At 37.1% G+C, this 24,587-nt stretch overlaps 1 protein-coding gene and 1 pseudogene across 2 annotated transcripts in view; one reads left to right on the forward strand and one right to left on the reverse strand.

Annotated features, from left to right (window-relative positions):
• LOC129768000 (carboxylesterase 5A) overlaps positions 1–21,388 on the reverse strand; it is a 24,335-nt gene extending 2,947 nt beyond the window's left edge. The window contains exons 1-2 of one of the 2 annotated variants that reach the window (XM_055769345.1): positions 20,684–21,388; positions 58–266 (exon numbers count right to left, since the gene is read on the reverse strand). In XM_055769345.1, the coding sequence (XP_055625320.1) occupies positions 58–183 (126 nt within the window). In that variant the 5' untranslated portion in view covers positions 184–266; positions 20,684–21,388. Of the gene's footprint in view, positions 1–57; positions 270–20,683 lie in introns of both variants that reach the window. The other variant, XM_055769344.1, reaches the window with a different exon arrangement.
• LOC129772343 (U4 spliceosomal RNA) lies at positions 2,888–2,968 on the forward strand (annotated as a pseudogene).
• Positions 21,389–24,587: the final 3,199 nt, after the last annotated feature.

A 24,587-nucleotide genomic window follows, 5' to 3' on the forward strand; every position in this document is an offset into this window, starting at 1 on the left:
GAGAGTCAAGATTGAATGAATAAGTTGCGGTTTAAACATAAATTTTGGCGTTCTTACCCCAACGATAGTTCCTTGGCTGAGCACAATTGTGACATCTTGAACCTGGGTATAAACTCCACTTGGTGCGTTGATTACCAATAATCCCAGGTTTATGAACAGCGAAAACGATATGATCGCAGTCATGGCTTACTATTCGGACGAATCACAGCTTTGCAATGTGATCGATTCAATGGGATTCGACATGCTGAGCCCGATTCTCCCTTCACCTGCTGCAACGAGAAGATACAGAGAGGTAGGGGATAACGTGTATTACACCACACTCAATGATTGTTTCTGGGGTAGTTCTGATCGGATCGTCTGCATACGCCTTACGCAATTGTCAGAGCGCAACATGTCATTACAATTTGTCACGGTCGGATGACCAAAACTACTAAACAGGCATTGCGGCAATAGGGGAGGGAAAGGTCGCCATGCGGTCATGATGCTACCCATGGTTGGTTGCAAAACTCGATGAAAGTGTGTAATTTGCAATGAAAGCAAAAGCACGATCGGATTTGTTTTTGCTTCCAGTTCAATGGGTGTTCCAATGAACTTCAGATCTATCGAGTACTCGAGTAGTGTACATGCTCTAGCGTTTATCACTAACGTAAATTTTGATTTGCATTTTTTGAAGGGTAAAAATTACATGTATCTTTATTAGTTACTAGCTGACCCCGCCTAAATTGGATTTTTTGATATCAATACTTCAAACTATTCACATTTTCTTACTAAGCGAACGTTCGTGAGTCCAATCGCAGAATTGTTCATTGATTGATCTTCTAATTAACATTTTACAATATCCCTTCACTATAAATTTCCAAGTACTTCTAGCAAAACTCGTCATTATAAAATCAAATTATTTTCAGACACAATTCTCGTCCGAGATTTTTCAATCTCTTGCCAATGCCACGTTTCTCCGTTACATGGAATGCATGTTTGATACAGAAAATATAATAAAATGAGGACATCTAAAATCAGACGATTACTTCTTTGAGTTTTGCGCTCATCAACACATTTGGCGATCCATTTTTATTTATACGGTTATAAGATATTGGAATGCGTTCTTTCTCCTGAAAATCCATTTCCACTTTCGAACAAAGAGCAATTTCGTTAGCGCAAACATCAAATGGACTGACAACGCTTGTTACGATGCGTTTATAGACCATATGGAAGATGAATTTTCCGAATTTATCTTTTTTTTCATTCGAAGTTTTTTGAATATTTTCAATTGTCATGTTTGGTTGGAATATATCATCCTCTCAAAGGAGGGAGGGGTGTCGAACCATCATACACCCAAAATTGATTTTTAGCTCATGTTTTGTCATCCCGATTAGTTACATTAAATGAGCGTAAAAATAACAGAAAATGTCATGTCTCTCAAATACTGGTAAGCATTTGTATAACATATATTGTACGGCAATATAAGATTAATACAAGCGAACGAAACAAGAGACACGTTTCAAATGAGCACGCATTACTTTGCCACATATATACACGCAACTGTGCAACAGCATCATTAGCTATGTGGATAGCGTGGTCGTGTAAAGTGCGATTCACATACAACATCCACGTCACGTTCACGCCCCGTCACGTTCCGTTACGTCAGTTATTCTACCATGCAATTCATATGAAAACATTCACATACACCGGCAACGTAACGACCCGTCAGCATACGTTCAACGAAAACGACCGGCAGGATTTGTAGAAAAGAATAATTGACGGAGACGGACGGCTCGTTGGGTTTTTATCTGGGCTTTGTGTCTCGGCGTTTGTTTTGATTTTGGCTGCATTTTTTATGCTAACATATCTCCCAGTTTCAAATTTCTCAGTCAAAATCAATTCACGACTAGCTGAGAAAAACAGTCTATATATTATTATTGTTAAAAAAGGGTCGGGACTTGCATTCCAGTTGGCTTTGGTTTGACCCCCGTTGACGTCGTTTGGACTTTTGACGTATGACTACGCCTTTCATTTCTATACTGGGGTGTAAGTTCAAAGTTTCGAAAACGAAAGCGTTACGCCGGAGAACGAGATTTTGAGCGTTAATAGCTCCTAAACAACTGAACGAGATTGTATGACAAACACTTCACCCGAAAGATGAAATGTCTACGCGTTCTATGCTTGTTACTTTTTGATCCAAAAACTTGTTTCAATAGCCCTAAAATTGCTTTCAAAACAGGCTATTGAAATCATACCAATCGTTATAAAAGCGAGTGTCGCTCGGAAATCCACTCGGTTATGATTGCGCAACGATTGAGGTCGCTGGAATGAATGGATGTTTCCCTAACACAGATTTCAACACCATGGAGCCAGGGGAAACTGGCATTGCAAATTAGATGCAAGCAGCGGGTACTTTTGTACACCTTTGCGTCTTTGCAAATTGGAATGTTTCCCTAACACAGATTTCAAAACCATGGAGCGTGGGGAAATTGGCATTGCAAATGAGATGCAAGCTGCGAGTGCTTTTGTACTCGCTTGCAATTTTGGCAAACCGGAATATGTTTCCCCAACACAGATTACGAAACCAATAAGTTGGGAAAATCGGCATTGCAGATCTCGGCAGTACTTTTATACCCATTTGTTTTGCTAATACGGTCTACAAAAGCGGGTACAAATGCAACGCTTTGGCTCGGTTATTCAAGACTGCATATCCCTTCATGTCGCCAGCTCACACAACTTCTACGCATACCGTTTGATGATTAGGCAAAATGTTCATAACTATTTGCTTCGATAACCACTACCAAAATCCATGAATTCACTAAATTGGGATTTGTTTGCAATTGAATTCGTAAATTGTTTCATTCATTCACTAGTTTAATCAATAATTTAATCAATAAATACAAAAGATAGATCTGTGCAGCGGCGATATCGTACCCAATGAGAAACATCCGAGGTGCGATTATTGCTAATTGAAAAAAACACAAATGATTACTAAGCCAACGGCAGTCCTACGTCAACCTTGCGGTTATATCATAGGTATAACCCATCCATAGTTTTTTTTTGTGAAATCCCAAAAAAGTTGTCTGTTTCCATACATACAAACATTTTAAAGCGTTGGGGGACATATGACATTATTTGTTCATTTGACGCTACAAAGCATGGAAAGACATGGTTTCTGCCGAAAATGAAATGCTTTCTAGCAACGCTAGTTTGGGTGTAGAAACACTCCGTACCCAAAATCCCTCACATGCCAAAGGGCCTGGCCGGGTAAGGAAGTAAAAAGTGCCCCCAAACCAAATCACTAGCCGTATGGCAAATATTGTAAAGGATATTAAATAAGAAATTTTGGCGGTTTATTTGAACCCCTATCTGGTTTGACGTAGGATCTATAGTGAAAAACGTACTTTTCGTTAATTTCACGCCATCCTCAAAAGATCCGAGATAAAAATTTGAAAAAAATACTGAATGTGCATCTTACTACGATGTATCAAAAAAAATTATCAAAAAAAAATTTCATCAAAAATTTTAGTACTAAAAAAAATAATGAAATCTTGAAAATTTTTTTTTTGGGATTTAGAGATTCAGTACTACTCTAATTCATATTTTAATGTGTTTCTACGGCTTTTCTAGATATGTGTGATTTTTTTCAGATTTTTTTCAGTGTTGCGCGGTATCAAAAAATTTTTTTTTTATGTTTCCAAAGAGTGGTTAGGTAAGGGAGTAAAAAGTGCCCCCAAACCAAATCACTAGCTGTATGGCAAATATTGTAAAGGATGTTAAATAAGAAATTTTGGTGGTTTATTTGAACCCCTATGTGGTTTGACGTAGGATCTATAGTGAAAAACGTACTTTTTCGTTTATTTCACGCCATCCTCAATAGATCTGAGATAAAAATTTGAAAAAAATACTGAATGTACATCCTACCATGGTGTATCAAGAAAAATTATCAAAAAAAATTTCATCAAAAATTTTTGTACTAAAAAAATATTAAAATTTTGAAAATTTTTTTTTTGGATTTAGAGATTCAGTACTACTCTAATTCATATTCAAATGTACTCTTACGGCTTTTCTAGATTTATAAATATCTTCAAACTGTTTTTTTTTTCAAATATCTAATACTAAAAATAAAATGAAAAAAAATACACAGTACAAAAAAATGTTATAGATTTTCTGGCATTTCGAAATTTTGAAAAAAAAAATATAACTTTGAGACCCACTCCTGCTCAAATTTTTATTTAAATGCGTTCGTATGTGTCTTTTTTCTACATGTGGCGTAATTTTTCCTGAATTTTTAAGAGCATTGTGTGACACAAAATAATTTTCTTCATCGTCTGCATTATTATTTTTATTTTTTTGAAATCGATTATTTTATTGTATTCGTGGTTTTCAATTGAAAGATTAAAATAAAAAAACAAATCGAATTTGTGGTCTCAAAGTTATATTTTTTTTCAAAATTTCGAAATGCCAGAAAATCTATAACATTTTTTTGTACTGTGTATTTTTCTTTTTTATTATTTTATTTTTATTATTAGATATTTAAAAAAAAACAGCTTGACGATATTTATCAATCTAGAAAAGCCGTAAGAGCACATTTAAATATGAATTAGAGTAGTACTGAATCTCTAAATCCAAAAAAAAAATTTTCAAAATTTTAATATTTTTTTAGTACAAAAATTTTTGATGAAATTTTTTTTGATAATTTTTCTTGATACACCATGGTAGGATGTACATTCAGTATTTTTTTCAAATTTTTATCTCAGATCTATTGAGGATGGCGTGAAATAAACGAAAAAGTACGTTTTTCACTATAGATCCTACGTCAAACCACATAGGGGTTCAAATAAACCACCAAAATTTCTTATTTAACATCCTTTACAATATTTGCCATACAGCTAGTGATTTGGTTTGGGGGCACTTTTTACTCCCTTACCTAACCACTCTTTGGAAACATAAAAAAAAAATTTTTTGATACCGCGCAACACTGAAAAAAATCTGAAAAAAATCACACATATCTAGAAAAGCCGTAGAAACACATTAAAATATGAATTAGAGTAGTACTGAATCTCTAAATCCCAAAAAAAAAATTTTCAAGATTTCATTATTTTTTTTAGTACTAAAATTTTTGATGAAATTTTTTTTTGATAATTTTTTTTGATACATCGTAGTAAGATGCACATTCAGTATTTTTTTCAAATTTTTATCTCGGATCTATTGAGGATGGCGTGAAATGCACGAAAAAGTACGTTTGTCACTATAGATCCTACGTCAAACCACATAGGGGTTCAAATAAACCACCAAAATTTCTTATTTAATATCCTTTACTATATTTGCCATACAGCTAGTGATTTGGTTTGGGGGCACTTTTTACTCCCTTACCCGGCCAGGCCCTTTGGGTCCATTTTCGAACCACTATAGAAACATTTCTTGCTCTCTGAAACCTCAACATGCCAAATTTGGTTCCGTTGGTTTGATGAGCTCTCGAGTTATGAAGATTTTTTTGTTTCATTTGTATGGCAATTTTCCCTTCAGAGAGAGTGTTGATTAACCATTGGAACATTTCTTGTCCCGTAAGACTTCCACTTGCCAAATTTGGCTCCATTTGCTTGATTAGTTCTCGAATTATGCAGAAATTTGTGTTTCATTTCTATGGCAGCTCCCCCTTATAGAGGGGGGAGGGGTCTGAATCTATCATAAGAACCTTCTCCTTCCCCTTTTGATTTTTTTCAAACATTGAGGGAAAGTTAAAAAAATAAAACTCATATGTTCTACAATGACAACGATGTTGGTCCAATTGGATTTAGCGTTTGCGGAGATAAACTGGCTTTTCAACCCTCCACAATGAACATTTTACTTTCACTTTCATTTTTTTATTTTATTTTTGCGGAGATAAACTGGTTTTTCAACCCTCCACAATGAACATTTTACGCGAAATTTTGCGAACTTTTTTCGCCAACCAATCAGAGCGAAGCGCGAGATCCCTTGCGAAAGAGTTGCCATACAAATTAAACACAAATTCTTGCATTACTCGAGAATTAATCAAGCAAATGAAAACAAATTAGGCATATTGAGGTTTTAGGGTGCAATAAATGTTTTTATGATGGTTAGACTCTCCAACCACCTCTCTAAGGGGGGACTGCCATACAAATGAAACTCGAATTTCTGCACAATTCGAAAACTAATCAAGCAACTGGAGCTAAATTTGTCATGCGAATGTTTTAGGGGACACGAATCGTATCCATGGTGAATAGACATTCCTCCCCTTCTCTCTGAGGCTCTCTGTAGTTATGAAGAAATCAAATTATCTAAAATCTGTCAGTGTCCATGTGCTATAAGAAACGTCCCATACCAGAAAAACAAAAAGAAGAAAAAACGAAGCAGTGGACCAATATAGAAAGAATAAATATGAAAAAAACTAACATTTAGTTCAGCGAATATGCTTAAAGTGTAGAAGAAGATAATGAAAAATATCTATCAGTGTGTTAAAAAAACATGACAATTGAAAATTTTCGGAAAAAGGGAAAATTCGGAAAATTAAATTCCCATATTTTCTACAATTACATAGTGACAAGTGCTGTTAGTCCATTTGATGTTTGCGCTAGCGAAATTGATCTTTGTTCGAAACTGGAAATGGATTTTAATGTGATGAAACGCACTTCTATATCTTCTTCTTTCTATACCAATAAAAAATTATCGCCGAATGTGTTGATAAGAGCAGAACTCGGGGAAGGAATTATCCGATTTAGGGCTGTCTTTGGTCTATCACATTTTCTGTATAAAACATTTATTCCATGCAACGCAGAAACATGTTATTTATAAATTCTTGAATAAGAATTGTGTCTGAAAATAATCTGATATTATAATGTGTTCTATATATTCTAGTATTGAATTATATTGAGTTCGAGATATACTATTATCAATGGAATAAGCAGATAAATTTAAAAAAAAGCTTTCGAATTTTTGAAGATCGATTCGGGCGAAGATCGATTCTTTGGTATCATTTAATCAGTGGATCGATCCATACGCCGTTTGTAAAATCGATTCGACAAGATCGATCTTCTTATGAAGATCGCTCAATACTAGTAAGGGTGTGTCTCAGAATAGGTTTCACCATTGGCACCTCACAATCTGTATAAGGTACACCGGGGCAAGTTGCAACGATTTTTTTCCAAGTTCAACTTGAAAGTTATCTTGCAAAATTAACAAATTTGACTTGTAACATGTCTGTGTATTCATAAATTATATACACACATACCCCATTTCACATACTGAGGAATGAAATATGAATGGTTCTTATTTTTTTAATTTATCTTCATTCATTCATACAGCTATCACCGACGGCATCTGCCGAAATGGTAAAAAAATAGTCGGTTTTATTGGTTTTAAATTACCCCAGGGTTGAAAAAAACATGGGGTAGATAAAAATGTTATACAACTATACTGAACTGTCAAGTTCCGAGTATTGTTTTGGAAAATCTAAAAATAGAGACTATGAAAATGGAAAACCTGCTGCTTTTGCTTTTGTATTATTGGAATCGTAATCAAATTCGACTTTTGGAGAGTATATTCGCGTAGACGGCATTAAGCTTCGTGTGCTTTCATTGGGAGGCGAAAATAATGATGGATATTCAGGTGAAATAAACATGCTTGCAAAATCAAAATTATGAATGAAAATTTACTTTAACGTATCGAATATTTGTGATGAAATAAGAGATTTTTATCGATATCCCAGAAACATATTGAACGAAACTGTGTCTAATGATGATTTTATATTATAATAGTAATTATTTGTTCAACAAACAGAAAATGCATCGACAAATGGTTAAGTGAGTGTCAGGACTACATGTGTTAGGCAATCAAACAATATGAAGTAACAATTTTCATTCAATCTTTTATATTTTTCACTGAACTTGGCCCTTCTGATCTGATAGAGAATAATTTACCTCCCAAGCACTAATATCGCCACCAGATGTCGACACTGTACATTTGTAGTCGCAAATATAGTGCCATTTAAGAAGAAGAAAAAGAAGCAGAAGAATAAAAAGAAGAATACCGATAACTGTATATTTAATTCCGTTTAGGGTGGTTCTAAGCAGAAAAAATATGATTTTTTGAATAAATTATTTTTGTATTTTTTCTTAAATTTGGCTTCAAATGTACATATAACCCCAGAATTTTTACCCCGATTCCCCATTTTCAATTGCGATTTCAGTATTTTTTTGTGAAAAATATCCAAATAATTCAACCGTCGTTCGTTTTTCAAAAAGAACAAACTTATTTAAGTTGTTAAATGACTACGAAGGTGGAAGCTAGCCACAAATGGCTTCCACAATGGCACTCATTTCATTCATCTCCCGCCTGCCCGAAAATCAATAATTTTGCGAAACAGTGTGAAGAAAATGATCGTTTGCACACATTTCCCACCAAGTAATACTAACCAAAATCTAATCGTGTACCCACCAAATATTAAATTTTCATCTGCCGTCGCAATGTATAGTGGAAAACGTCGTAAAACTCGAGCTAGTGCTTTGAATGTTAACTTTTCATTTTTAAATTTTCCGCAATGGTTTTGTTTGTATTGGTGAAAACATCTTTATTTTTTCGACACTGATGCCAGACAACATCATGGAAACAGATATAAAAACCACTCAATAAAATGTTATTCCTGAGTCATAGTGTTTCATGTCATGAAAATAGAATAAAATTGTGTTGATATCAATACAATTATTATCTTTACGTTTAATGTGTCTATAATGTAAGTTTTAGCAATTTGAATATTGGTTAAGAAAATTGTATTGAAGAGCTCGGGACACTGCCACGGCTGCCTATGCTTTCAAAAATAGTAAACGGAAAAGTATTACATTCAATCAAAATGCCTCGGCTAACGAAGAGAAGGGTTAAGGCTCTCCAACGTGAGTATGTGAAACCAATACGATCAACGAAGGAAAATATTGAGGAATTATCAATATCGAGTTACTGTGCGGAAGAACTTGTTGATAACAAAAGAGCCCCAATTCGCATGTTTTACAAATTTGCTCATGTTACGCTCAGAATTTTACTTCATATGCAAATACACCTTCTATATATATATATTTATATTTGCAATTGTTCATACATTTAACTTCAGTATTGGGTTGTATTTTTTTTTTTTCAAATGTATTCTAAGACTCGTGTCAGTGAGGCGCCACACAGTCTGATAAGTTAATTGATCTATTTACACACAAAGATCAAAACAAACGAAACAAATTGCTCTTCTCTCACAAACACTATTACCCCATTTTTACACGTGGTTTTACCTGTACTACAACAAAAGCTTGCTTCCACCTTCACCTTAATTAAAGTTTCATCCACACACACGCATTCACCTAAAACGAGCATTGCCGGCGATTATTGAAATTCTTCAAATCACACATGTTTGGATTGCAAGATGACAATCACTCTATTGTCATCAATCCTGATAAAACACCAGCTGGAGCGCACATGTGTAGATCCAACGCGCATTTTGTTGAAAACATTGCAAGAATCATGGTATGCGACTGCACAGAAACGCAAAAAAAAAATGTGATTCGAAGAAGATACAACAATCTGGAGTTCATCGTCAACACACACCGTTCAATAGACGCTCTTCATCTTTTCCTTCATTGTAATAACGTTCCTAACATTCGTTGTCTCAACGAAGTAGCACTTAGGTAATTTTTATTAGTACTTAGTTGAGATTTCTATGCCAAATAACACGACTTGAATGCATTCTGAGTGACAAGCTCTACAATATGTGTGACCACAGTGAAAATAAGAAGGAATTTATTTATTTTTATTTAAAATGATACTACATCCCATTAAGAGATTAGATCTTCTTCGCAATTTTTCGCCAATAGTCCCGATCCATGGCTGCAGTTCTCCAACTCCCGGCTGCACCGATTCTAGCCAAGTCCTGCTCCACCTGGTTCAACCACCTCGCTCGCTGGGCTCCTCTCCTTCTTGTTCCTACCGGATTCGATGCGAACACCATCTTTGCAGGGCTGCTGTCCGGCAATCTTGCAACATGCCCTGCCCATCGCACTCGTCCAGCCTTGGCGACTTTCTGAATGCTGGGTTCGCCGTAGATTTGCACCAGTTCGTGGTTCATTCTCCTTCTCCATACTCCGCTTTCCTGTACACCACCATATATTGTTCTGAGCACTCGGCGTTCGAAAACTCCAAGCGCTTGTGAGTCCTCTTCAAGCATCGTCCATGCTTCGTGCCCATAGAGAACAACCGGTCGAATTAGGGATTTGTACATGGTACACTTCGTACGGGGTCGGAGTTTGTTGGACCTCAAGGATTTGCGGAGCCCATAGTAGGCACGACTTCTATTGACAATGCGTCTTCGAATTTCACGGCTGTTGTTGTTGTCAGTTGTTATCAACGAGCCAAGGCAGACAAATTCCTCTACCACCTCGAGCTCGTCGCCGTCGATCACAACACTACTACCAAGAAGAACTCTGTTGCGATCAGTCCCTACAGCTAGCATGTATTTAGTCTTAGACGCATTGATCTCAAGCCCAATCAGCCCTGATTCGTGTTTCAGTCGGGTATACAAGTCGGCTACCGTCGCATGTGTTCTTCCGATTATGTCCACGTCGTCGGCGAAGCAGATAAACTGACTAGACTTGTTGAAAATCGTGCCCCGCATGTTGAAGCCCGCTCTCCGCATAACACCTTCCAGCGCCACGTTGAAGAGCAGACAGGAGATTCCATCACCTTGTCGAAGTCCCCTGTGAGTCTCAAATGATTCCGACAGCTCACCTGAGATCCGCACACTGCACCGCACACCGTTCATCGTTGCCTGAATCAGTCTTGTCAGGTTTCGGGGAAAGCCGTGTTCGTCCATGATCCTCCATAGCTGTCGTCGGTCGATTGTATCATATGCGGCCTTGAAGTCGACGAAGATGTGGTGTGTAGGGACCTGATACTCGCGGCACTTTTGGAGGATCTGCCGCAGTGTAAAAATCTGGTCCGTCGTCGAGCAACCGGGCATGAGTCCGGCCTGATAACTTCCCACAAATCTACTTACTATTGGCGATAGGCGGCGGAAGAGGATCTGAGACAAAATTTTGTAGGCACCACAAATCAGAAGGAATATCTTCGTCGAAAAATTCCACGACGCGCTGAAGAGACAACATGGATATTTCATGAACATGAAACGAGATAACCCCACAGGAACTTCATTTATAATAAACATCAATACTCATTTTCAATTGATGTTTATGAACAGGTGATTAGAGGAGACGAAACAAACAAGAGACTGCGCTCAATGCATTTTAATGTGAGTCGTATGATGATTCGATCAGGCCAACGCCATCCTACGATGCCGTGAGCTGTGCCGACTAGGGTTACCATATCTAAAGAATAATTTCTATTTATACAGATTTTTCAGTCTTTTTGAAACCAAGAATCTGTAGATACAGATTACAGATTTTTTAGGTTTCCATACAGATTTACAGATTTTTCAAAATAACGATCCAATATTAGTTATGGCTTGATCACAATAATATTTTTTCCCAACTCACCAATTTTTTTCATATAGCATCAGAATCAGTCTGAATGAGAGTCATTTTGGCACTCAAGTGTAGCGTGTAATACTGCTTTCTCATGTTCAATCTAAGGCAAAAAGATGCCAAAGTCTGCGTCATCAGCTTGAGCTTGAGCTTGAGCTTGAGTAGACTGTACAATTCGTAGTTGCTCTCCGTGATTAACCTGAACCAACCAAATTGCACAAAGAACACACAGAATGATGCTTGGGACTAGCAAATCATTCTCGTTGTGCAATTTTCGGTGATTCGAGCTTTAAACGGTCAAAAACGACGCCGGCCACGTCCTTACAGTCACCAGGGGAAGGGATGGAATGTTAGTATGATATTCACCGCCCGAAGGCCAGAAGGGTCGCCTCTATAGCGTGGTTCCCTAGCGTTTATCATGGGAAGGATGTGTGTTAGTGGGTAGGGTAAAAAATCAGGATTCACTGTGGTAGGTGATGAAATGTGTATGTGTATGCGGACTTTCAACCACTCGACGAAGCGATATCCTGAAAATCGATTATGTTTCGATTACCCGAAGGCCGAACGATATATTTTGGGTTCATTGTGTGTTTAACTTTTCAATTATTCATATATTTTGACACCTAACGACGGAGGTTATCCATAAGAAACCTAAGAAGGCACCGGAAAAACCTATGTACTAAAGCAAACATCGCATACTTTCTGATTCTTCGAATTTTTCATACTAGGCGACGAAGAATCCATGAGAAACCTGAGAAGGTCACCGGGAAACTCCTCTATAATAAAAATGAACTTACAATACACCTATAGTTTCTAATTATGAAATATTTTTATTCCCGACGACGGAGGATTCATGGGAAACATGAGAAGGTCACTCACAAACTTCTCTACAATAATGCTAACCTACAATATATTTCGTGAACGCTCACGTCGCATATATTCTATTTTTTTACATATTTTTATAACCAATGACGGAGGATCTAAGAGAAACCTGAGAAGGTCAACGGAAAATACCTCTGCACTAAAGCAAACATTGCATACTTTCTGATTCTTTGAATTTTTCATACTAGACACCGACAAATCAATGAAAAACCTGAGAAGGTCACCGGAAAACACCTCTGTAATAAAAGCGAACCTGCAATACTCCTATAGTTTCTAATTATAAAATATTTGTATACCGGACGATGAAGGGTCCACGAGAAACCTAAGAAGGTCACCGGGAAACAATAATGCTAACCCACAACATATTTCGTGGACGCTCACGTCGCATACTTTCTGATTTTAAAATATTTTTACACCTAACAAAAGAAGTCCACTAAAACTTAAAGGTTCAACGTGAAACACCTCCACGCTAAAGCAAACTTTGCATACTTTTTGAATTTTAGATTTTTTTATATCCGACGACGGAGGATCCATGAGAAACCAGAGGAAGTCACCAGGAAATACCTCCAGCCCGGTGGCCGCTTCGATTCTGAAATCTAGAATCTGAAGGCGAGCATTTGAAATTTAACTCCCACATATTAAATCTCGAATTGAAAATTCCGGATATTCTGATGTTTGAGTTCTTCTTGAGAACGCGTCCAAAATGGGAATCTGAAAATCTGAAAGAAAACAAAACATGCAAATAAAAAACACCCAGCCCTATTGTGATTCCCCAAAGAAGTTAAATGCGCTAGAAATAGGAGAACAAGGGAGAAAACTTAGCTTATGCAGCTCCTCGTTGAGCACATGTTGGCACATGTTGATGGTTTCCACGTAAAAATTCGCATTTACTGTGCTTTATTAGGAGAAAGATAAACAGTGATGTGTATGCATTGTAAAGCTAGCTGATGACGCAGACTTTGGCATCTGAGTCTCAATCGGGCAGTCATCGCGTGCGGACGCGTTGTCGTTTTCTCCGCACACAATTTTGTTTCGGGTCGCATATAATAATTCGACATGATACAGCATGTTCTCGCGTGAATGTATGAATTGTATGTCGGTTACAATTAAGTGTGATGTGCATAAAGAATTTTTTTTTAACTCTTGAAAGTGATCTTCGATTGCTGTTGTTGGAAGAATGCGTGCAAATAGCAGTTATTAAAAGTGTGGGAAAATACGTTGCGTGGAGTGATTTGCGACTGCAGTAATTTAGCCGATTAAAAAAACGATGTTTACTGCGAATGCTTCAGTGTCAGTTAGTGCCAACGACTAGGATTTTAATCATTTTACAGTGATAGAACAGGAAAAGAAATGTTTTCCATTGTTTAGTTTTTTACGGAGTCCCACTGCAGGCAACCATATTGTGTGCACGCGTTTTGTATTGCTCCGTTTTTAGTTTCGTCAAAGAGCGTATCATTAGAAGTTTGTGACAGTTTCTTTTGATAACTGTACGTACCTCGCATCTTCAACCCGATGCTTACTCGTGTTTATTCGTGTTCTCCCCTGTTCAACGAGCATAAATGTGTCTGGAATGTTTTTCATTCTTCTGCACCATAATGATGGCACCAGCATACAACGAGACGCTGCCAACATGTGCTCAACGAGGAGCTGCATAAGCTAAGTTTTCTCCCTTGTTCTCCTATTTCTAGCGCATTTAACTTCTTTGGGGAATCACAATAGGGCTGGGTGTTTTTTATTTGCATGTTTTGTTTTCTTTCAGATTTTCAGATTCCCATTTTGGACGCGTTCTCAAGAAGAACTCAAACATCAGAATATCCGGAATAGAGTGCCGCAATACATGGAGTTTCCCATTAATCCTTTTCCCGGGCACGGATGATAATTTTTGTCTATATCGAGTACCGTTATATATGATTCATAGTATCACCGTTTTGGTTTGTGAGTAAGTTCACAAGACATAAAAATTTGTTTAGAAAAAGTGTTAACTGATACATTGTTGCATAAGTTATAATATTAGTATACTTCTTTGCTGTGGTGGCTGAGAGCAGACAAATGACCGCAAAGAGTTATTACAGATTTTGATACAGATTTTCTGAGAAATTTTTGAGACCAAAAACGCAGATTTTATTATGGCAACCCTGGTGCCGACAAACCATGGTCGATATAAACGCTAAGGTAGAGAGCGAACGACTGCTATTCCTACGATACAATCAACAAAAGTAGCTAGAGGAGGAATACATTCATTAGCGAGACGCTCTCATAAGCAACACAAATACAGTCTTTGCCACGCCAAAACAGATACGTTGTCATGATACTACAACATGTGTGTTCAAGCAAAAACTGAGTTCTTCAATGAGTTTCATTAGAGCATTATACGTATTCGTTCTAACACATCGTATTCGGTTGAAAGATCGAAGCGAGAATTTTCTCATAATCTGAGAAAACCGATAGTGTAATTTCCTCGAAAATTCCAGATCCATCTACTGATCAACTTCTCATCTGTATTCTGAAATCCAATCGAGCCAGACATACGCGAACGGATTGCAATATTCAATAATGTAGTAGTATGACAACCTTGCCAAAAATTCGACATATACGACATTGAGCTTCGTGTTTCATTTCGGTGAAACGAAAATGGTAATGAATTTTCTGGTGAAATGAACACGCTTTCGTAACCATGATTGTTACAATTTTGGAATCTCGAATAAAATTCAACGAAAATTTGACTTTTATCATTTGGATTACGGGAGAGGCATTTAAAGGTGAAAAACAACGACAGAAAAATGGTAGGATTCCCAAACGAACGGAAAACCCCTATTAGATTTTGAATCTCAGCCATGGTAGGTGGTTGGGTGGGTATAACCACTAGGTGGCTACGATGGATAGGACTGTATTTCAGGTTGGAATGGCAGGAAAATGGAATGGTTGGAACGGAAGAATTCGGTGGGAAGGAAAGGATGAGGTTTGAAAAGGAAATTATGAAGAAGTTGGATCAAAGTTATTTAACCAGTTTTCTGTATGGTGCATACCACGTTGCGGATCATTTTAGTGAGCGGAGAAACCGGCTGAAATAGTCCTGGTCGCTTACCATAATATAGTTAGCTAAAATTTCAAGGACCCAAAAAAGCGTGCCTGTCTCGCCCTCATAAGCCTCGTGTTGGTAAGGCGCACCGTAAAGGAGCTACGCAGGTCAGTTGTCACTAGTTCATAGTCACGTTCCACTCGTTAAAGGCCAAAGACGACACGGAGGTTGCGACCTCCCACCGGAGCCCACGCTGCTTCGCCAATGCATATTTCCACCACGACGTAGTCATCAAACCGGATTCCGGAACTTTCGTCGCCTTGCATGGCAGATGCAAAATATACAAATCGATTAGGGGGTCCTCGTAGCCTGACTTGTTGCGTGTCCGCTACTAAGCGAACTCATAACTCAAGGCCTTCGATAAAGATAGGAATACTCTTACGCCTAAATGGCTATTATGTAATATACAACTAAAATTATCGTAAGATAAAAATGGACATGAATAAATTCGACTCTGTTACAGCTGAATTGCTAAATTAGCCTATTCAAATAAACTTTGTTTTATTTGTTTTCTATACATATATTTTTCGTTTTTTGAATATTAAAGAAGAATTTAATTTTTGATTCATTGATTCAAGTCATAAAATGCATTTCTCATATAAAAAATCCGAATTCTTTCAGGAGGTGATAGAGGATCATATTTGATGATAAAAATCCTTCTACGCATATGTTCGAATTCCAACAATGACAGAGTTATTGAACTTTTTTCTCTGTTTCGCGGTCTGGTTGCCTTAAACTGGCTCTGTTCTAAAAATTATTCTATGAAAATGGCGGACACCCATCCACATATATCAAAAACACAAACAGAATACCAAGGTGAATACTCCTCAATTGAATGATATCGACGAAATAAAGCGCTACCAAATTGATCGGTACAACAGATCCAATGATGTTGTCTAGCGTATCTTTGGTTTCTCAATATACGAACGATATCCAACAGATATCGAATTAGATGTCTGAAATTTTTTGTGCGGAAAATCGATCTTTTGGTCGATTTTCCGATTTTTTTACTACCCCTTGGAAGATTTTCGAGGATCGAAAAATCAAAACTTTGAGCGCTTTGAGGCACTCCTAAATCATGTCCGATTGAGCTAAAACTTCGCACATGTCATTTTTTTGGACCAATAAACAAAATGTACATGGTCGGTTTTTGAAATTCAACATGACCATTTTCGCTGCCACCCTAATGAACACTAGGCACGAACGTTTCACATTTGTTTATCGAGTGACAATGCGAAAGGTCTTTTGCGGCAGCAGAAATATTCTTTCACATGATGCAATACTCTTTCAAATGCGGGCTATTTTTTCAAAATATCTACTGTTCGAACCGTTTTATTCCTTCTATTTTCTGGATCACATTCGATCAATTTTAAAACTCGTTAAAACATTTTAAAACACAACTTTGATAATTTTTCATGACTTTGGAAAGCAACCACATCGTAAGGTTTTGGCATCAAATGAAAGCTGAGTTTATTAGCTACGACTTACAGGGCCTTTCAGATTAAACGCTCACGCAACAAATTTCAATAACTTCTACAAAAGTGAACCGATTTTTATTTTTGAAAAAGGAAAATGAAGCTTAATTTAGGACATTTTCGATGTGACCACCCCTTTTTTCGATAACGCGCTTTAAACGGTGAACAAAATTCTTCATGCACAACTCTAACATTACGACTTCGATGTTGTTGAAAATCCGAGTTATTTCTTCTTTAACACTCCTATACTCGCGCATTGGTCTGTCAGACCGAGTGTTCGATAGCTGGATGGGGTTGCCGACTGGATTCCGATTGGATGATGCCCCGCCAAAGTATTAGCGTTAATCGCCGATGCAGTCCTGCCGATTCGGTTGGATACCCTGCCGAAATGTGGGTTGAACTCCAACGCAGTCATTGCGTATCCGTTAGATCGTGGATATTTTCAGTACACGAGTAAAAGCGCGGTTTTAAAGAAATCACTTCACAACAAATTCATAACTTTATTAATAAATTTAAATAATACAAAAAAACATTCTCGATTTCTCTAACTGATTTCAGTATTCCAAAAGGTGTGTGTTGAACAATAGAATGATACCAGTATATATACTGATTTTGTTGGTAGCAATCGTTATTGCATTGACGATACATCAAGTTGAGGGGTTTCTCGATTGGTCATTTCGCTCACCAACACCGAGAAATCAATAATTCGTTCCTTTCTCAGAAAATATCAACACTACGACTTTGCGATTCCCTCTAGCTTCGTTATTCGTCGTTCGTCATCGTTTAGGGAATCGCATGTGTTGGTAAGAAGGGGACGTGTGTCACTTTTTTACACTTTCGGTCTGACACACCGACGCGAGTATAGGAGTAAATTTTTGGACAAGTGCCTTTTTCATATTCTAGAATATTGTTGAATGAAATGTATAAATTAATGTTAGTGGCGTGGATTATTTATAGAATATAATGCAGAAGATCATAACCGGACTATTCTTATTTGATTTCAGTCCCTTTTGTAACTGGATTGAACGGATCCATATATTAACTATTCGACGAAATATTCGTCGTTAGATTCATACGTTCAAAATCAAAATATAGATGTTTGACTTTCGTATAGTTATTCGCTAAATATAATGGTCATACATATACACACTTGTGAAAGAATTTTACTTGTGGAAGAATTGTAAACAGTAAACTATAAACTAATCGGTAGCTTATGGTAATTTTTAACAGTTACAGTTTCGGGGACCCTTTTTTATAATGGACCGAATGAATCGACAAGAAAACAAGAAAAAGAAAAGGAAGTTCCTAGAAATCCTTTTATATCATCTTTTTATGCCCCATCTAGAAAAAAGGATAGTTTACCAAGAAAACAGAGACAAAGAATATTAGAAATATGCAAACTTTATATTTATCATCTGGTAATTATCTAGAAGGTCGTTATACATTCTTCTCTTCGATAAAAGACCCGAAATACATGCAACAACTGCATGGAATGTAAAAAAATATGTTTGTTTCGAGCATGCAGTTATGCTATGTACTGATTCTTACTCCAATGAAACCACAATCGATTAATACGTTTTTATGTTATTTTATAGCTTTTTATACTTCCATGAACTATATTCAGTTACTTACGTTTAATTAGTAACAGTGAAAAATTCGCTTTTCGTTACTCGTTACTCTATTTTGATGAGGCTGAATTAGATGACTATTAAAACATAATAGAGACGAAGAAAACATATGTTTTGGAGTTTTTTCATTCAATCATACCCTCTTCTTCAAATAAATGCTAATAAAGCCTGAAAAATGCACAATGGCAACATTACAGAGAAGTTCAATTTTCGGTCTGTGATACCGTGCGCGAGTATACATGTTACGATTTTGTACGCGAGCACAGGAGGGTTAAGTACTCCCAAATTTTGTGGCTTATTAACATAGCAACGGTCCTTCACGTACCCCCAGAAGAAATAATCGACGACGAGAAATGTTGAAATTCTTACCATAAGAGGCGAAAGTTTCATCAAGGCTTCGGTTACTCGAGTAATACGATTTCACTAAAAATACACGTTCTTGTAAACTGTACATTTTGACACTAAAAACTGATCCGATCAGACTGAACGAGTAGCCGAATATTATCGTCCCGAAGTGGGGAATGTAGTGCTACCATCGACGGAGCGAAACATTTTTTTTTTATAAGGAGCTATTCGATTTTTTTGCGTGAGCGTTTAATCTGAGAGACCCTGTACTCTGAATTTCATTCAATTTTGTATAACTTTATTGGGCAATAAATTCAGTTTTAAGCAACTTTGTGCGGAAAGTATATAACCTCACAAAACTTAAGAAAATACTAAGCCTCATACAATCAAAGAAATTGTAAACTTTTCTACAGTATTATTTTGATAAATGAACACACATTGTGATGTAGGAAGAAATCCATTGGATTGAACCTCCTGAATTGATAAATCAGTATGTATTCCATATATAGTCTTTATTCCTGTTCTACTTCTCAGTTTTGTTTTGTTCAAATAGTCACCCCTATTCTGTATTTCGATCGATTGGAAATATTTCGAACGATTTGATAAAACTCCATTCTGTATTCCGTTCGAGTTGTTTTTGCATTTCGTTCGATCTGTTTCTCTTGGAACATTGGATGGACAAAACGTTCGAAATAGTGAATGTAAATTATAACTCTAACGAAATAACGGTTTCGAACGAAACGTAAATCCGTCGGAATACAGAATAGGGCTGAGTATTTTGGAAACAACTGGTTACTGAAAAATGCGACAGAATCAGATTTTTTGTAATCATCTTCAGTACACACATACCTCGCTATACGGCCGCTCGTTATACGGCATTTCGCCGAACAACGTTGGAACCAACTCTTTTGAATATAGGAGCGCAATGATAAATGACATGCAACCTGAGGAAAAATGGCAATTGAGGATATTAACCACTTGCAGTCCAAGGTTGAATTCAGATAATGCGAATTATTAAATGAAAGACTGATGAAAACGGTTTACCAAGAGAAAAGAAAAGAATGATACAACAAAAAATAATCAGCAAAAACGTACTATATAATTAACCATTGCAAAAATTCAAATGAAAAATAAAAAAGAAAATTGCACGATATTTGAACAAATACTAAAACGAATAACAATATGTATGAAATTTGTTCTACCTTTCCTAATGGAACTAATAGCAAGGGAGATAATTGAAGCATTAGCATAGAAAAAATAAACATTGGTGCACAACACACACATGTGTGATAAACAATGCATGAACTCGTGGACAATGTTTTAAGCGCATTTCGCTTGCATTGTGACGAGAAATGGAGGAAATAAAAATAAAGTGACAACGTGAATAAACTGAAACCATGGCAAATTGAAGCAAAACATTGTTATGACCGGGGTGTTGCAAGCTACGGGGAAGTTCTGAACCGACAAGGGGTCCCCCAATCGGCAACATGAAAATCATTCATAACATGACTAAACTTTAAAAAAAATAAATTTGCGCGTATTTCACAAAAAACAGTTTTGAACGGAGATTCAACGCCTGTAAACGCGTGAATAGTTTTGTTTTCGTAATAATTACAGTGAAGTATCCCTCACTTCACGCTCCAAGAACACAATTGATGCGTTCTTCTCCTGTGTTTACGTGTTTGCATGTGAGAATGCATGAATGTGTGACGAAGCGCGGTCGCTTTTCATTCTAGATCGGGGAACAGATCAGAGATTTACCTGTTGTGTTTGTCTGTTTTCCGCTTCTCTTTTTTTTCGGTTGAATAAATTAAATTCTAAACCACGGTTTCCTAGTTTTCACTGTGTTAAAACGTTGCCGGGTAATTCACAGTGTGAACCGTTTCCAGTTTTTGCGATTGTGGCAAATTGGGCACTTTTTTTCCAAATGACCATCCGTTTTGGTTCTCGCATTCAGGGTTTCTGAATTTCTATTTATTTGTGGAAAACCGTTTGAAAACTTAGGAAGAGTCGCTATTCGCAGAATAACCTCGTATCCGTTACGTTTCTCGATGAATAACAATTTGAATAATATTGAACTATATTCAACGAATTCCTCCACTTAATATATTTCCACTGTTTGTTTCTTAGACGATTATCCGTTCTTGATACACTTTATATTTTCTCTTCGTTTTCAGATCCCCCTTAACTATATTTCTTTAAAACACGCTTCTTTCCGGTCTGATGCACACGACTTGGCCCCTGCCATTGCCTACGAACTTGAAAACTAAAACCGCCAATCGAAACACTATGTTTGAAAAGCGAACATTTCTTCGCCAAGGTCACACGGTTCCACCTTTATGATTTATTAATAAACAATGGCCAAAACGTTAGGTAATGTACGACACAAAAAAACGGTCCATCCGATTACTGCTACTGCAAGCTTTTCGTCACCCGTTCATCATCGCAACCAATTCGGAACTGAGATGGTCCGTTGCGGGCGCGGAACCTTCATGTGGTGGGTGATTTGTATACCCATAGAGTCAGAAGTTCGCTCTTTTTTTAGCTCTTCTTGTTTTTTTTGTTATCCGTAGTTAACAACAACAGAACAGAGACGAAAGGCTGGAAAATGGTTCAGTTAGTTTGGGGGGTGACCGGAATAAATCGCCACAGTAAACAACTGCAACAGAAACAACCGCTTAGAAAAAGTGTAGTAGGCTAGAAATATTTGGCGCGGGAAAAACATCATGTGCCTCACATTTCTATTATAAATTTATTCTCTTGTTCTCGTTTTTCGAAATTTATTCTGAGGACAATGTAATGGGGACGAAGTCCCCATTTGGCGAGGATAAGGAATCGAGGCGGCCCATGCCGCCAAGATGACGCAATCCGAGTCCACCGCCGACCCGCCGTCGGAAGCGGCGGTGTCTCGCACGCAAACCTGGGATCCACTGATTGCCCGGTTAGTTTGAAACATAGGATACGATCCTTTAGCAATGTCCGACCGAGCTCTAGCGAGCGTCGGACGGTATACGTCTGCCCGGGGCGTTACGTTTGCCTGGGGCGATACGTTTGCCCGGTTAATTCTTGTTTTGAAATACAATACCGCGCCACAATATTTATAGCCTACTACACATTTTATAAGCGGTGGTTTCTGTTGCAGTCGTTTTCTGTGGCGATTTATTCCGGGAACCTATGCATTGAAAGTAGTGAAAATATGTCTCCTGCTAAACGGTTCATAACTTTCAAAAAAATTTGCAATATTTGTCAAGATATTACTAATACAGTGGCGTCTCGATTATATCACTGGGCGTTTTTATCACGTTTCATTTTTATCACTCTCGAATTTTCGAATTTTGCTTTTATCACGTTTTTCGAAATATGAGAAATTGAGCTTGAGCTTGAGCTTGGGTAGACTGTACAATTCGTAGTTGCTCTCCGTGATTGACCTGAACCAACCAAATTGCACAAAGAACACACAGAATGACGCTTGGGACTAGCAAATCATTCTCGTTGTGCAATTTTCGGTGATTCGAGCTTTAAACGGTCAAAAACGACGCCGGCCACGTCCTTACAGTCACCAGGGGAAGGGAAGGAATGTTAGTATGATATTCGCCGCCCGAAGGCCAGAAGGGTCGCCTCTATAGCGTGGTTCCCTAGCGTTTATCATGGAAGGAATAGTTGTTAGTGGGAATGGTTAAAAATCAGGATTCACTGCGGTAAGTGATGTGATTCTAAAATTTTAAATTTGAAATTTTTTTAATTTTTAAATATTTAAATTTGAAAATTTTTGATTTTAAATTTTTGAATTTTTAAATTTTAGAATTTTTAAATAATAAAATTTTTAAGGTTTCAGATTTAAATTTTTTATTCTTAGATTTTTAGAATTTTGATTATTTTTGTTTTTTATTAATTTTTAGTAATTGGATTTTAACACGTTAACCCTGACTTTTTCCTGCTGCGCCCTCCAATCAGCGCGCATCAAAATCCCCCCTAGGGACCAACGCTGGGCTCTACACAACGACGGAGAACTATATTTGGGAAACCTGAGAAGGTAACCGAGAGCTCGTATAAAACCAATCGACTCGGCGATATGTTCCGTTATTTATCACGTGTACGCTTCGTAAAACTTCAATCACGACAACGGAGAGTTATCTTTAGGAAACCTGAGAAGGTAACCGAGACAACTTCCCCAACTTACCAACCTAGCAAGACAACCGGGAGAACTGCTATTCTTCACGATATCTCAAAAACACGTAAAAATAATAAGAAAAACGCCTGTAATGATAATGTAGATCACCATATAACTTCCTTGATCAAGTATATTCGGTACAAATCTCGATATTAAACTAACGCTGGCGATCGTGCGAAGAAGCTTCCATGATATATTACGCTTTGAAAACAGTGGAAAAATATCTAGATCTTCCGAGAAGACGAGCCGTGCATTCAATTAAATGACAATGTTAGCTGATCAACTGGATGAATAAATTTTGATATCCTATCAATATCCTATAGCAACGTAATATTAAAATATATCAAATAATTAAGCTAAATAGAACTCGTGAAAACCAGAAAAACAAACGATTCGGATTTTATTTATCGTGATTCGTTATTTAACGTCTGGAATTCTGGATCGTAGGGGCATCATTTCGACATACACATCCGCACGATGAAAAAAATAAAATATAACGACACGTAACTGAGCTCATGAAGAACTCAAGCATAATTTAAGAGAAAGAGAGAGAAAATAATAGATGCACTTAGCTTTGTAGAATCCATCTTCACTGCCGTAAAGCTGATTCTCATTCTCCGCTCTCCGCTCCTGCTCCGATTTTCGCTCGGAAAACTGCTCAGCACTATACACACATACAATCTAGCACTTCGGTGCATTAAATTTGAAAATTTAAACAAAGGTCAACAAACGAACGGATCCAGGTTTAGCGTTTCAGTGATCTGTTTCTAAAGCGTTCATTTCTTCAAACTCACAAAGCTGAAAATACACTTTCAAACGAGCGCTTCAAACTTTTCACAAAATTACAGTCCTTTTTTTGGCATCACACTACCGACGCTTCTAGGAAAAAAAGAAAAAGGATCGGAGCTAGAGATGTGCCATCCGCTCATGAGCTGTTCCGAAGAATCGACTCTTTGAAGTGAGTTGACGCGGAACAGCTCGCAAAAAAAATCAAACAGCTCTTCAGCTCACTTTGATGATGATGAAGGAGAGAAAAGAGCTGTAGAATTGAAGAGAGTGTGTGAGCTGTAAGATTCAAATGAACTGACCGTCTCTCGCTATTCGTGTTAAGACATCAGTTTAGTTTCATTTGTCCCTCGTCTTTTCAACTGTTATATTCGCGTTGACGGCATTGAGCTTTGTTTACCAGTTTAGGGGGCGCCAAAAATAATAATTGGCTCTCAGGCAGAATGAACACGTTTTTAAAATTCAAATTATTAATGAAAATTAACTTCTGTGTATCAAATGAGTATTCTATTTCAATGAAAAACACTTTGTTTGCAGGCGGTGCAAAAATCTCATAAGATTTTTTTTTTGAAGAATACTTTCTATTGTAATGTAAAGCCTCAGTAAAAATGTCGGAAATGTTGTACTCGCCGAGTCTGTTGTAAATAATAGTCTGGAATACGTGTTTCAAGTAATTAATAATATGGTGTGAAAAATTTCATTTTAATT

This window comes from Toxorhynchites rutilus, chromosome 2 (genome assembly GCF_029784135.1).
Source record: "Toxorhynchites rutilus septentrionalis strain SRP chromosome 2, ASM2978413v1, whole genome shotgun sequence".
In the NCBI taxonomy this organism is placed as follows: Eukaryota; Metazoa; Arthropoda; class Insecta; order Diptera; family Culicidae; genus Toxorhynchites; species Toxorhynchites rutilus.